At 44.5% G+C, this 15000-nt stretch overlaps 1 protein-coding gene and 1 long non-coding RNA gene across 3 annotated transcripts in view; both read left to right on the top strand.

Annotated features, from left to right (window-relative positions):
- The window catches only part of LOC125296280, a 313747-nt gene that overhangs the window by 181537 nt on the left and 117210 nt on the right, over positions 1-15000 (top strand). The gene's annotated exons all lie outside the window — the stretch shown is intronic.
- The window catches only part of LOC125296268 (glutamate receptor ionotropic, NMDA 2B), an 86826-nt gene that overhangs the window by 45387 nt on the left and 26439 nt on the right, over positions 1-15000 (top strand). The window contains 3 exon segments of the mRNA XM_048246081.1: positions 8144-8287; positions 12243-12513; positions 14269-14464. Of these exon segments, the coding sequence (XP_048102038.1) occupies positions 8144-8287; positions 12243-12513; positions 14269-14464 (611 nt within the window).

Below are 15000 nucleotides of genomic sequence, written 5' to 3' on the forward strand. Positions count from 1 at the left end.
TGTATGTGTGTGTGTGTGTGTGTGTGTGTGTGTGTGTGTGTGTGTGTGTGTGTGTGTGTGTGTGTGTGTGTGTGTGTGTGTGTGTGTGTGTGTACATGCAGGCGCACATGTGTTTAGGTGGATAGGTGGGCGTTGTGTGAGACGCAGAGGGAGAAGAGCTGGAGGGATACAGAAAGTGTTACTCACATACAGTATATAACATTTTATGTATGTACGTGTGTGTGTGTGTGTGTGTGGCTTGCCATATCTATGCTTATGTGTGAAGGCAGAGACGAAAGAAAGAGAGAAAAGTGCTTCCAAAAAAAGAGGGAGGAAGTTGCTGTTTCCCTCCGAACGGCAGATGCCAGGAGCGAAGGAGATGAAGAATTTATGAGACGAGTCACACTTTTCAGTTTCTCTCCCTATCCAACATGGGGTGGGACACAGGGACACATTCACTGTTCCTTTGTGTTAGTCTGAGCATGGGGTGACAACCTCCCAATACACCCTCCCCCACTCACCGACGCCCAAAAAAAAAGAAGTTCCTTTCTTCCCTGTATGGCCTTGGAGTCTAGGATGGGAAGAACTCCGTTAGCAGTTAGTGTGTGGGTGGTGGTAGTAGATTGGCTTATTGTCTCACCCTGTCTTGTAGCATGTTCCGCTTTGGAAATACTCCTGTCATGCCAATAAAACAGATTTGAATTTTAATTCTGGTAAATGGAGGAAGGCACAGCAGTGGGGAGGCAAAAAGACAAGCGGGAGAGGAGGGAGGGAAAGAGAGAGAAGAAGATAGTAAAAAAGAGAGAGAGAGAGAGAGAGAAGCTGGGCTTTCAGCATCTCAGGAAGTCTTCTTTTGTTGAGCCTTTGCTCTTTTAGGTAAGAACACACAAACCGCACACACACACACGCATACACACACACACACACACACACACACACACATACACACACATACACACACACACACACACACACACACACACACACACACGCGCACGCACGCCCAGTAAAGCATGGACTGCATTGGATGTTTAATGTGACACTGTCCTGCCTGCTGCCACAGACTCAATGCCCTACGCATCTCCACCAGAGGCAACAGAGAGCACCTGATGTGGGAGCAGGTCCATTTCCCTCCTGCACCACCCGCCAGCCCGCCACACTTCCACGCTCGCCTAATGCGCTCTCAAAGCTGGCACTAGAGCAGAGCCTGTTAGCGGAGAAGCCTTTTGGTGTGAAGTAGCTGTAGAAGTAACATGGCTCATGGCCCAAGAGAGAGATGGAGAGAGAGAGAGAGAGAGAGAGAGAGAGAGAGAGAGAGAGAGAGAGAGAGAGAGAGAGAGAGAGAGAGAGAGAGAGAGAGAGAGAGAGAGAGAGAGAGAGAGAGAGAGAGAGAGAGAGAGAGAGATCCACACACAGGTGGATTGGGCTGTGGGCGGCAGAGAAGTCATGGCTAATGCAAAACTGGTAAAGTCACCCAGAGGGTAGAGCTAGGACTGATGAAAGAAGGAGGATGTTTCTGCCAGCGTCCCTGAAGCCTTCACTTGCATACACAGACTGCATGAGCATAAACGTATGCTCACACACACAAAGAATATTGGCTGCAGCCAACAGTCACTATCCTGTAGCTTTTTGGTGTAAAGAAGGCGAGACCAGTTCAGTTGAATAGTGTTTGTCTGAAGCAAGCATTGTTTTCATCTCAACACTCTCCAAGTGCATCTCTCTCTCTATCTTTGCACTTTCTAAAATAATCAGACTAGCTATGTGCTAATCAAAATCATGTCCGGGGCAAAATTAGCCAAATGTTTTAATCAAGACCTAGGCATATTTTTTTTTCCATAATTAAGTTTCAAAAAAGTAGTTAAAATAAGGTCAGAGCTAATTAGGTGATGTCTGACAAATGTGAGAACTAATTAAGTCTCTGTGTGTTTGATTAAAGATAAGGAGTTTTTTTTATGATAAAAATATGATGAGAAAGCATAAGAGGGTGACGAAGTAGAGGCAGGAGAGGGGGGGGTGTGGGGAGGGGGATGGAGTGATAGAGAGCAGAGAGATGGGGAGGAGAGCAGAGAGATGGGAACGGCAGCTCTCACTGAAAGGCAGATATAATAGACATGTTCGGAGAGAGTGGAGGAAATAAATATAGAATTAACGGTGATGGCTTGCTTATACTGTATTGACGTTGGTCGGCGGCACAGTATAATTCTTCTTTGCGTGTGTGTGTGTGTGTGTCTGTCTGTGTGTCTTTTTATGCGCTTGTGTGGGTGTGTGTCCTGTGGCTTTTAAATTTGTCAGACTTCTCTAGCAAGACCCAGCTGTTTGGCAGTCTCTCTCTCTCTCTCTCCATCTCTCTCTTTCTCTCCCTGTTTCTCTGTCTCTCTTTCTGTATGTCTCACTTGTTCTCTCTCTCCTCTTCTCTCCTTCATTCTCTTCCTTGCTTTGTTTATCTCTTGCATCTCCTCCCATCAGGCCATGCAGTAGTCAATAGCAACCCCCCCTCTCTTTAAAGTTCAAAGGAGACTTTACAGAGAGGATAGAAATATGCATTGCTGGGACCTTGAAGCATAAACACACACACACACACACACACACACACACACACACTCACACTCACACTCACACTCACACTCACACTCACACTCACTCACTCTAAACACCAACAAGGTCTGTTTAAAAACAACAGGGCTCAAATACCACCGTTTGAAAACGAGCCCGATCAATACCCTGCCAGCAGCACGTAGACCAGGTGCTCTCATAAGACTGCAGCAGTGCACTATCGCAAATACAAACACAGCCACAAACACACACTCGCATGGACTGATACTCGTACATACACTCACTGTACACTCAGGGCGAGGGAGAGAGAGTGTGTGTGTGTGTGTATGTGTGTGGAAATGCCACAGAGACGGCTGTACAATGCCATCACAGTATTTTGGCCACAATTTTATATTGTTGCAAATACTGTATTTGATTCTGTGATACATTTACATGTATTTCTCCCATATGTTATGTTTGTAGGCTAAACATTTAAAAAAAATAGCTGTTAATTCCATAATATCAATGCATTGGGAACACTGCACATTCAATTTCATCAAAACATGACCAAAATTGATCAAGTTTGTGTTATACCTTTAGTGAAGAAAAAGGAATGTTAGGCTGGTCAAAAAAATAGCAGTGTTTGCATTTTTATTTTTCAGTGCATGTGGGTCATTGGACAAACTGTCAAACTTGGACAAACTGTCTGCCATATCCCCCATGCACTGAATTCAAGCCACAGTACACTGAAGACAGTAAAGCATGGTGGTGCTCAAGTCATGTTATGGGGATGTTTCTCATACTGTGGTGTTGGACCTATTTATCGCACACCAGAGATCATGGATCAGTTTCAATACATCAAAATATTTGAAGAGGTTATGTTGTCTTATGCTGAAGAGGAAATGCCTTTGAAATGGGTGTTTCAACAAGACAATGACCCAAAACACACCAGTAAGCGAGCAAAGTCTTGGTTCCAGACTAACAAGATTGAAGACCAAGACCTCAATCCTATAGAAAACTTGTGGGGTGACATCAAAAATGCTGTTTCTGAGGCAAAACCCAGAAATGCAGAGGGATTGTGGAATGTAGTTCAATCGTCCTGGGCTAGAATACCTGTTCACAGGTGCCAGTAGTGGGTCGACTCCATGTAAGACCGACGTGAAGCAATTCTCAGAAATAATGGTTTTCAGTTTATACAGTAAATGTTTGAGTTTGTAAAGAAAAATGCAAACACTGCTATTTTTGAACAGCCTAACATTCATTTTTCTTCACTTTCTACAAAGGTATAACACAAACTTGATCAATTTTGCTCATGTTTTGATTTGAAATTGAAATTGATCAATTTTTAAAAACACACTGCTATTATTCTGCACATAACTGTATGCAATAAAATAAAATAATGATATTAAATAAATAAATATTGCAACACTTGCTACTGGTATATTGCCTATACACTGTATAGTTTTTTTTTCTCCCACCTCTAATACGCAATCAAGTTTATGTTTGTGTGTTTGTGTACGTGTGTGTGTGTGTGTGTGTGTGTGTGTGAGTGAGTGAGTGAGACTGAGCACATGTGTGTGCTGTCGCTCTAACAGTGCCTCTGCGCTGCGGGTGAGTGCCTCTGACTGGCCAGCCTGAAGCTCGGCTCACCTGGCTGGCAAGGGGGGTCAGAACGAGCGGTCCACCGCACCACCTCACTCCTTCCTCCTCCTTTCGCCCCGCCCCACCCCCTTCCTCCTTGCCCCTCTCAGCAGCCTCACCACCTGTTCTCCTTCCCCTCCGTCATGCCATCCTCTCCTCCCCCTTTTTCTCCTTCCGTCTCATTCTCACACTACACTTCTTCTGGTTCCTTTTTTCTGGTTTCGCTTTATTTTAAGCTCGGCAAATGGTTACCTAATACTTAATCAGTGTAATGTGAGCTTACACTTAATTCAAATCAATATGTGTTCTTATAATGGTGATACAAGATATACCTTAAAGTATTAGTAACTAGTTACAGTATATCTTTACGTGAAAATGTACAATGCAGTAATTCCTCCCACTTTAAGCTTAAACCCAACTTGAAATGAAATAGACCCTTTTCAAACACTGCCTTTTTCATTGTCAGCATTTAGCGGCGTCTTAAAAGTGATGGAGGATTTTATTTGAATTGAGCTCAGATGGTGGTGAGTGAAGCATGGCAGAGGAGGAGTGAGGAGAGGAGTGAGTGGAAGATGGACCTACTGCAGCTCAACCTTTCCTTAGTGTGTCACACACTGCATGCTGATTTATATTTATGTTGAAGGTGTCCACATACCATCCCCTTTGTAAACTCTTCTGCTATGTCTGGATCTTTCTCTGTTTATTTGTTTTGTGTCCCTTTAGCCGAATAAGTGAGATGGAATATCTTACGTCTTTATCACATGTATGTCTGTGTGTCTGTGTGTGTGTGTGTGTCTGTGAGAGAGAGTGTGTTTGTATTTTGACTGGTTTGCCTCTACCCATAATCTTCCTTTCTCTTTTGTTCTGAAAGACAGCACATGTAGTTTAAACCTTTTCCTCCTCTTTCTCCCTTCCTGCTTATTGTTTAAGAGGTAGACTCTTCTAATGCCATTTTTCTCCTTTGTCCTTGCTTTTTCTCCCTCTCTCTCCCTCTCTCTCTCTCTCTCTTCCTTCCCCTCTGTGTATCTCAGTTTCCATCTTTTTTTTTTCCTTTCTCCAACTTTCTCTCTGTCTTTCCGTCTCCTTCTCCCCTACCCTGCTTTTGTGCTGTGGAGGCAGGGCTGTGGTGGTGGGGCACAGTGGCTGACCCAGCTCAGGCATGCCCTCTCCAGCACCTTAATGCCTCTTAATCGATAACCTTGCATCGTGTGTCGGGAGGACAGCAAGCCGCTGGAATAATTGTGGCCATAAATGAAGCCAGCACTTTTTCCCCACTATGACTTTTTCACTTCCACTGCAAGAGCTGCCCCCCCAACACACACACACACACACACACACACACACACACACACACACACACACCAACCACTATCTTGTTTCTTTTTTTTATTTTGATAAAGGCTAATGAAAATTCCACAGGCCTATGGCATGCTGAATGACTGCTGGCTAGTGCATTAAAAGTGCTCTTAGAAGAAGAGGGAGACGGAGGGAGAGTGACCAGGAGGAGGAGGAGGAGGGGGGGGGAGGAGGAGGAGGGGGAGGAGGGTGGGGAGGGGGCTGGGAATTCAATTATATCTGTGTCCTGGCAGTAATTTCAGTGGAATAAATGGGACAGCGAGAGAGAGAGAGAGAGAGAGAGAGAGAGAGAGAGAGAGAGAGATAGAGAGATGGAGGGACACTGCAGAGGAGAGATACAGCAGCAAGAGGAAAGGAGAGGAGAGAAGAGGAGAGGAAAGGAGAGGAGAGGAGAGGAAAGGAAAAAGGAGAGGAGAGGAGAGGAGAGGAGAGGAGAGGAGAGATACAGCAGCAAGAGGAAAGGAGAGAAGAGGAGAGGAGAGGAAAGGAGAGGAGAGGAGAAGGGGATAGATTTATTCAAAGCTACTCCAAACATCTGATACTCCAAGATGCAATTTGACGTCATGGACTCTACCCACGAGTGGAAATGGGTGTTATGCAAGCAAAGTGCAGCCGTGTAATGAGCTGATTTGTATGTTTCAGCTCCCTCCCTGTGATCAGTCTGGGAGTGCGGCAGCAGCAGAAACACTGTAATAGTTTGTCTGAGGGGACCAACACTTTTGAATTACTCCCTTTGCTCCTCTGCATAGCAAACTGTAGAGCTATTGAACATATAGGGGAGCCTCATGTATATTTCAAACCTCAGTGTGCATTTTGGAAGGTGCAGTATAGTTTTTGCCGTCTTGTTGGCTAGATTTTTTTTTAAATCTACAGCACTTAATCTTTGTACAGGATCAGTGTCACGGAAACTGTTGGGTGTTGATCCATTTACCTACTTCGCCGAGACAAATATAGCACAGAATTTCGGCCAGTCTTGTTTTAGAAGAGGCTTCAGAATCTGACCACAAACAGTTGTAAGCCCAGAAGCAGTGAAGCCTAGCCTAGCCGAGTGTTGTTTTGCCATGATTATACTTTTTTCAGTGGAAGTGGTCATATGGTTTATGGTAACTCCAGGGTGTTGGGAGCTGAAAAAATAACCTCCCTCAAAATAACATCCCTCAAATAGATCCATTAGTCTCAGGCAATGGCATACAATTGCTACCTGTGTGTCAGTGGCAGATCGTGCGCCGCTCTACCGCCATGATGAATCTAGTTGACCCTTCCCTTCTGGCGAACCAGTGCAGTCGCTCCCCAGTGATTCCAATAACCTGGGATCACGTGGATAGAGTGTGAGCCTTCATACCACTCTCTCTCTCTCTCTCTCTCTCTCTCTCTCTCAGACTCACACACATACACGGCAGCCTGGCAGCTTCCTGCAGGCGCTACATCAGGAAAAGTAGGACGCCATTGCCATCGAATGGCTTTATGACATCAGGAGGCAGTGCACCATACAGCCCTTTGGGGAAGGAGGAGATGGGGGGATGGGATGGGGAGAGAGGTAAAGAGAGGAGAAGAAAGGAGAGGGAGATAGAGGTGCGCATGGAATACCTTGGTTGTGATGTGCTTACCTGGGCATGTGTGAATGTTGCATGCTAGATTTACATTTCGCTCCAAGGAAGTATCTTATTGTACCTTTATTATGTATGGAACATGCACAAATGTGATAAAACAAAATATGTTTTGTTCACAAGCTCAACTTTTATCCACACACATATGCACAGATGCACACACGTATACACATACCCCTGTGTTCTCGATCAGTGGTATCTCCCCAATCTCATTAATGCGCAAACAAGGTAACGGATCGACCCATGTGCCTCCCCGAGGTGGAGTTGAGGCTTTGATGTTGAGCGATGCCGGAGAGACATCAGCACTCTCCCTGACTCCCTGATCTGGTGGATTTCACACGATTTCGACAATGAGGAACAGTGGTCAACGAAAGCACACACAAAAACAACTAAACACAAGAGTGCTCTCACCTGCTGCACTCTATGGCTAACTTACATTAAAGATGTAGCTCAGTGAGTCTGTTATAGACCCCTTCAATGTTTGTAAACATCCAGAGCCTAGGTTGGGTGCGTACGCAGCATGGGGTCAGAAAAATGGCGCAGCTCACCGGCATGTTGAACTGTTAAGGTATGCACTGTCATTGTCACCCCAGGATTGCAAACTGTACCTTAATAAATTAGTCTGGCCGACTAATGGTGATTGTCTGCCTGATCCTGAGCTGATAACAAAATGGGAAGATGAAGTGGCCAGAGATTCAGTGGCCCACCATATACAGCTATCTGGTTGACAAGCCCAGTGTGTACACATGCAAACTTTTCATTGATGTTTCAGTTAATTCAAACACACTTCAGTGGGATGAAAAGCTTTCTGACCCTGATAAGCGCGTTATTTTCCTGTGATGTGGACGGAGAAGGGGTCAATACTCCATGTCTCACTTGTCACTTTGACTCCCTCAGGAATTCCGCAGCCAATAGAAAAAAAAATACCTCAGCTTCCTCACCCTCAGTGAGATGTGGTAGGCCTCATGGGACATGTAGTATATTTCTAACCTGCTGACTTTGCTGCTGTCTTTATCCTTTCCCCTCAGGATGACAACTCCATGTTTTTCCAGTTCGGCCCCTCCATCGAGCAGCAGGCCTCAGTTATGCTCAACATCATGGAGGAGTATGACTGGTACATCTTTTCCATCGTCACCACTTACTACCCTGGCTATCAGGACTTTGTTACCAAGGTAACCACCACTCGTCTCCATGCATGAGGTCAGCTAAGGTCTGACTTTTAAAGGATAATTCTGGTATTTAGCACTTTGAGTCCCTTTTCTGGTTTGTTTTGGATGAACTAGAGTGGTGGGCACCGAAATTTTGACGATGGGTCCTGTCTCGACTTTCTGACTCATTTTGAAATGCCTTTGACTGGCTGGCTATGGGCATGCACAAACATGTCCTTAAAACAACCCTTAACGTTCATTTTTAAAACTGTGCAACTCACCGAGTGGTTAGTGATGTTTGTTGATGTTCCTTAACAAGTAGCGTAGCAAAATACAGTTTCTGTCGTGTTTTATTTGCCATTTTGTAAAATCCCATTGATTTCTGTTGGAAGACTCATTGCTCCTTGATATCACTGCGCTACTGGGAATGGAAAAGGGTTCTGTTTACGGATGTAGTCTTTCCCCCGCGAGACCTTCTTTTACTGTCTATGCTTCAGACTCAAATATTGAGCGGAAGTTTATACACGGTTGTGAGGTCTCTGAAAAAATAGTTCCACAATAGCAAATAACACGGATTGAAATCAAACATTGCGTTGATATATTTGTTTTTAATAATCAATGAACACCACCACTAACCACTCGGTGAGTTGCACAGTTTTGAAAACGAATGTTAAGGGTTGTTTTAAGGACATGTTTGTGCATGCCCATAGCCAGCCACTCTGAAACAGACAGTCAAAGGCAATTCAAAACTAGTCAGAATGTCGAAACAGGACCCATCGTCAAAATGTCGGTGTCCACCACCGTTCCACCGTTCATCCAAAACAAGTGCTAAATACCGGAATTATCCTTTAACAGGGATGCAGTAGCCTTCATTTACTCTGTTTCTAAAAAAAACACTCATGGAAAAATATTTGGTTAGCTCAAGTATTTATAGGATTGTTAGTTCCATTAGTCAAGGCTGGAATTTCACGGCGGCAACGGCCGTGCGTTGGCCGTGATGTAATGCGTTGGCCGTGATGTTCCTTTGAAAATTGTATGTTCACAGGCCACTGTGGCCTTGGTGTCTTTCAATATTCTGCTTTGTGTCCGACTAATAGTTTAGTTATTAGTAATTATCAGTTAAAGCAGGGATGTCAAAGTCAAATACATTTGAGGGCCAAAAAAACTAATTTGCTACAAGCTGAGGGCCGGACTGGTTCAATGTTTATTAAAACATATTAAAATGACTGCACGTAACCTATTGAACCAAGACGTGTACTGTATTTTATTTAATGATTAAATGAATAATGACTGTGACTGAAGTGCGGGCAAAGTTTGCACAAATGTACGATTTTGTCATAAAACTTGTTTAAATGATCATATGATGCCTCCTTGCTGCTTTGTCGTCTACATCAGCCTTTCTCAAACTTCTTTGACCTGAGGCCCAGTCAAGACATACTTTGGGTCATAGGGCCCACCTACATGAACCCACCCCCTCCTCCCACCCCCCATTAAATTATCATAATGATATCACAATTATTTTTATTTTTATACTATATTGCTATACATGCACTTCAAAACAGTGTTTAAAGTGCTAAGATTGTTCACAAAAGTTTGTGAAAACATGCACATCAGAGTACTGCTTTACTAATGTAAAATATAATTAGGCCTTCAATAGTTTCATTGTTTTTGCATTGTTGCATGATGCTTGCATGAGAAATACTTCTCAAAACAACAGCAGTTATATGGGTGCCGTTGTTTTGGGATGTTTCCCTCATGCAAGCATCATACACTGATAGAATATTTATATGTTATTTAATTACATTTAATTTGAATGCCTGAATGTAAGGATTCAGGAGACACAATACCAGCTTTTGTGAATGGTAAATTGCGGATCAGATCATGCGTAAATCCCTGATCTGGAGATCTTTAACTATCTTTTACTAAGACTAATTAATAGCTTTTGGCTGACTTTAATACTTAATGCCAAACAGTGTTTTATATAGTCTGTGCTCTGTTTTTTATGGAAGTTGCATAAATCCACGTCGTTCTATTAAATGTCGTTGCATAATTAGCACACGCATGCATTGAATAAATGCTCATACCACGACTTAATTATATGCCTCTATGTTTGATGACACCAAATTAACAAGTATTTCCTACTAATTGCAGAAATGTTTGTTTTCTTTTTCTGTCCGCGGCTCCTTGACCAATTGCGCAGCAAATTATCAGACGATGGCCCTGGAATAATTTCACTCTGCAGACCATTGTCCACATTGCGGACCGCGGCCCATAGTTTGACAAATGGTGACCTGCATGCTGCTATATTAAGGTTACTTAATTACTTTTTACGGTGTGTTTTAGCCGGGGTTTCGCGTGGAAGGCTCTGTAGAAATCTGGCACCCTATTCAACTAAGTTAAACTGAAAGAGCGTGCCGTTCAGACACCAGAATGAACGAGTTCACAGTGACGTTCATCAGGCAGTAGTAGCCTAATACAGTACGTTCAGTTCACGTTCGCTCAAAATACATATGAACGAGTGACTTTCGTTCACGCGTTCAGGCACAACACTGGGGAGGGGGGTAGCTGAAAGTTGACATCTGCCCTGACTGAATACTGATGAATAATGAAGCCGAGGCCCACTTGCGGCGCCGCAGTGAGTTCGTGGGCTACCGTTGCATTGCGGGGAATGGAGTATTGATGCGCAAAACAGCACCTGACGGCTGTGGCCTGTGGGCCGGTTCTAATACTAATCAAATATCATCCCGGGGGCCGTAGATAATTCATTCCGGGCTTTGACTTTGACATGTCTGAGTTAAAGCAACACCAAAGAACTTTTCCTCTGTCGCACCACGGAATTTGTTTATCCAATGGCTTTGTAAATAACGATGTCCATAGACAAGGTAGAATATGTTGCATGATGTTTTATGAAAGTAGGCTACGATGTATTGCGACATCATGCAAGTCAAATTTGTAGTTTCTTATGTCTCATTCCATCGAACTACAGATCCGCTACCCGATCTGGCAAACTTACACAGTGCGGTTATAGCCGATAGAGGGCCGCGAAGCCGAATGCAGTGCCGTTCACCCTGTTACGAGTTGATGAACCATGGAAACAATTTTGGAAACATTATTTTAAAGTACAAAAAACTCTTTGGTGTTGCTTTAATCTGTCAAAATAATCGGTTTGCGAAAAAAGCAACTTGAATATTTCACTCTTCACTCTACACATGACAAACCATATATCAGAATAAACAACAGACCTTACCAAACACAAAGGTGTAAAGCATTCCCTACAAATGTCTACATGCACGTCTCCAACTTTGGGCTTTGTTTCACAATGTGTTTAAATGGTTCAATGTGTGGTTTCATAACAGGCCAAATACAAAATAAATGTTACAATTATTGCCTATATATCTGTACATATTAAAATCAGAGGATATACAGCTCATGACTAAGAATTTGTCAAAGTAATTATCACAAAATGCTAAGCATGCATGTAGGCTATTTGAGTTTCTTAATGCTGAGCTGTGCTTAAATTGTTCAATACATGATTTCATAACAGGCCAAATAGAAAATAAATGTTAAATATAGCCTTTATATCTGTAAATATTAAAATCAGACGATTTATACAGTAGTTGTATATAATATGTCATGTTTCATGTTTTTGTAATATTGCTGTCAATAGGCTAAATACAACTTTTTTTATGTAGCCTACTGTATAAGTTAACTTTGGCCTTGGTGAATAACTTTTGGCCTTCTGAATTTCCAGGCCTGGTTAGACCTGTTATATGTGTGAGGCAACCATATTCCATTTTGCTGGAGTGGCTAACCCTCCATAACAGCTATACTCTAGGTTTTGTGAAAGCAAATCACAACCCTGGGTTCCTTTCCTTTTGCCTTCCTTTTCCCCCTGAGAGCCACAGAAATCCCAGTGGTATGATTATGTTAGTGTCACTTCAGCTCACTAGCTTAAATGTGTCTTCTCTGCGCTCCTCAGGTCCGCAGCACCATAGAGAACAGCTTTGTGGGCTGGGAGCTGGAGGAGGTGCTGCTCTTGGACATGTCGGTGGACGATGGCGACTCCAAGATCCAGAACCAGCTGAAGAAGCTGCAGAGCCCCGTCATCCTGCTCTACTGCACCAAGGAAGAGGCTGCCACCATCTTTGAGGTGGCGCACTCCGTTGGCCTCACCGGTTATGGTTACACGTGGATCATACCATCGCTGGTGGCAGGGGACACATACCACATCCCTGCCGAGTTCCCAATAGGTAGGCTACAGCAAAACACCCACTAACACTACACATATACAGTACATACATATGACAAATAAACAACATATCCTTTAACACATATATACTGTACAAAGGCAGTATACACTCAGTAGACACACACAAACACATGCATACTGTAGATGCTCAGTATGTATCGTGCATGTTCACCCAAACAGTTCAGCTCATGCTCAGAGCTCCACATATGGTCATGCTTCCGCCCACCCGTCCTGCTCAGACGCAGCGCGGTGCAGAGTTCCAGGAAGAGGTGTGAGTCAGGTTCTGCCGCCGCAGCCGCAGCCGCTGCCGCTCCCAGCTGGTTGAGTCTGACCAGTTTTTAATGAGGGATGGGTGGGTGGAGGCTGGCCAACGTCTGGCTGCTCTTTACTTGATCCGCATTCAGAATAAATGAGTTTGTGTGTGTGTGTGTGTGTGTGTGTGTGTGTGTGTGTGTGTGTGTGCGTGTTTTTCCCCAACCTCTTCCTAGATTGAGTGTCTAAGAAGTGGGAGCCAAGACGAAGAAGACATTAGATACACATGTAATGTGTGTGGCTTTAATGGGTGAAAAAGGTCACACGGGTAGTTCCTGCCAAGGTGGCGTCCTTTGCTAGTAATCACTTTAAGCACTTAAAGCACTTTACACACTTTATGTAGCAATTCAAAGTTATTACGGGGGTCAAGGAAGGGATTCAATTGAAAAAAAAAATGTGCACATAGAACTTATAAAACCTTGTTCACGCGCAACGCCGAAACACTGAGAGACGGTTAATTTGAGCCCCTTGATCCAACCTTCCATCTTCTCTCCCCTCTTTCTCTTTCTCTTTCTTTCGTTCTTTCTTTTTCTCTTTCTCTCTCTTCACTGTCACGCTTGAGGTGGGCCTGCGTCTGTGGCCCTCGTAATCCTTTAATGGAGTCTTAACTAACCGGCTGAGTGGGTGTGGATGCTAAGTGACTCGCCAGAGCTCTTCTGTTTACAATGCATCGGGGAGCCACCCAGAAGGTGTGCTCTGCGCCGCTGAGCTAATTCACTAATAGTCCGCCACGTAGAAATCCCTGTGGTTCTCTCTGGGGAGAGAGAGGGGCTCATCCATCCGTCCTCCTGGGTCATTTAACTCACACACTCCTCTGGGGAGTGGTCAATCTTATCCCTCTCTTTCTCTAAATTGGTCCTGTACTCCTCTCCACCTGTTCTTCCTCTGCAAAGTGTCATTGTACCCGGGCTTGTGTTTAATGGGCTATCTAAGATCAAAGTGTGGTCACTTTGGGAGAGAGTCTTGAGGCATTGGTACCTCATAACGGATGCTGTGAAGGCCACTGTTCCTCCTCATGCTGTAACCAGATCAGTGTGGCTTTGTATCTAGTAGTGCTGTTATTAAGTGGTTTTGGAGTGAGGACCGGTGTCTGTTGTGGAAGCTCAAATGGATTAGTCTCTTCCTTTTCTTTGTTCTTTTATTATTGAAAAGATTGTACGTGCAAGAGATGACAACTGAATATGTCTGGACATGTCCCAAGCACACTTTTCAGATCTGATGCCGTCTGTCTCTATTCAGCAGTCTGGACATGGCAGTCTCCCCAGTTTTTTATGTGACCAGTGCCACTTATTTGTACAAAGGGCTCCCAAATAAAAAGGCTCCGAAATATCTGGTACGAGGTACAATTTCACAAAACATTGGCTGTGAATTGATGCATTGGTTTGTCTAGAGGGCCCTTCTACATGCACAGCTTCATAAAATCTCTCTCTGTGTTTCTCTCCAGGCCTGATCTCAGTGTCGTACGACGAGTGGGACTATAGCCTCGAGGCCCGCGTGCGGGACGGCGTGGCCATCATCGCCAAGGCGACCACCAAGATGATGCTGGACCGCGGCGCGCACACGCTGCTCAAGTCGGAGTGCCACGGCACCCCCGACAGCAAGAAGGGCCCCATCACCGGGAACCCCAACGAAGTGCTAAGGTGATTTTCAGTGAGACGGGCCCCTAATCCCCCTTCCGCACCGCGCATAATGCCTATCAGCTCTGTCAAACCGGCTTATACTATACTTAGCCGACGCGCCGACCGCAGCCACGTAGAGAGCGGGCCGAGCATTTGGAGATGCAGGCAGGCAGGCAGGCAGGCAGATAGTGTGGTGCTGAGGCAGGCGAGCGCTCTGATAGTGTGTGTGCACCGTGCTCTGCAGCGCTTTTCAGAGCAAGTCGTCTAATTGATCCCAGTGGCTTTGGGGGTCTGCAAACAAGCAGGCTGTTTTTGTTAGCGCTGCAGAGCATAACAGTCAGATGTCTTGGGTGCTGTTCTAGGGCAGAATGTGTGTGGTTTTTTTCCCATGTGTGTTTGTGTGGTCCAGGGTGTGTGTGTGTGTGTTTGTGGTGTGTGTGGTCGAGTGTGTGTGTTAGTGTTTGTGGTGTATGTGTGGGATCGAGTGTGTGTGTGTGTGTGTGTGTGTGTGTGTGTGTGTGTGTGTGTGTCTGACGGCATGTTTATTTGAAGCTGTA

The sequence above is a fragment of the Alosa alosa genome, chromosome 6 (assembly GCF_017589495.1).
Source record: "Alosa alosa isolate M-15738 ecotype Scorff River chromosome 6, AALO_Geno_1.1, whole genome shotgun sequence".
In the NCBI taxonomy this organism is placed as follows: Eukaryota; Metazoa; Chordata; class Actinopteri; order Clupeiformes; family Clupeidae; genus Alosa; species Alosa alosa.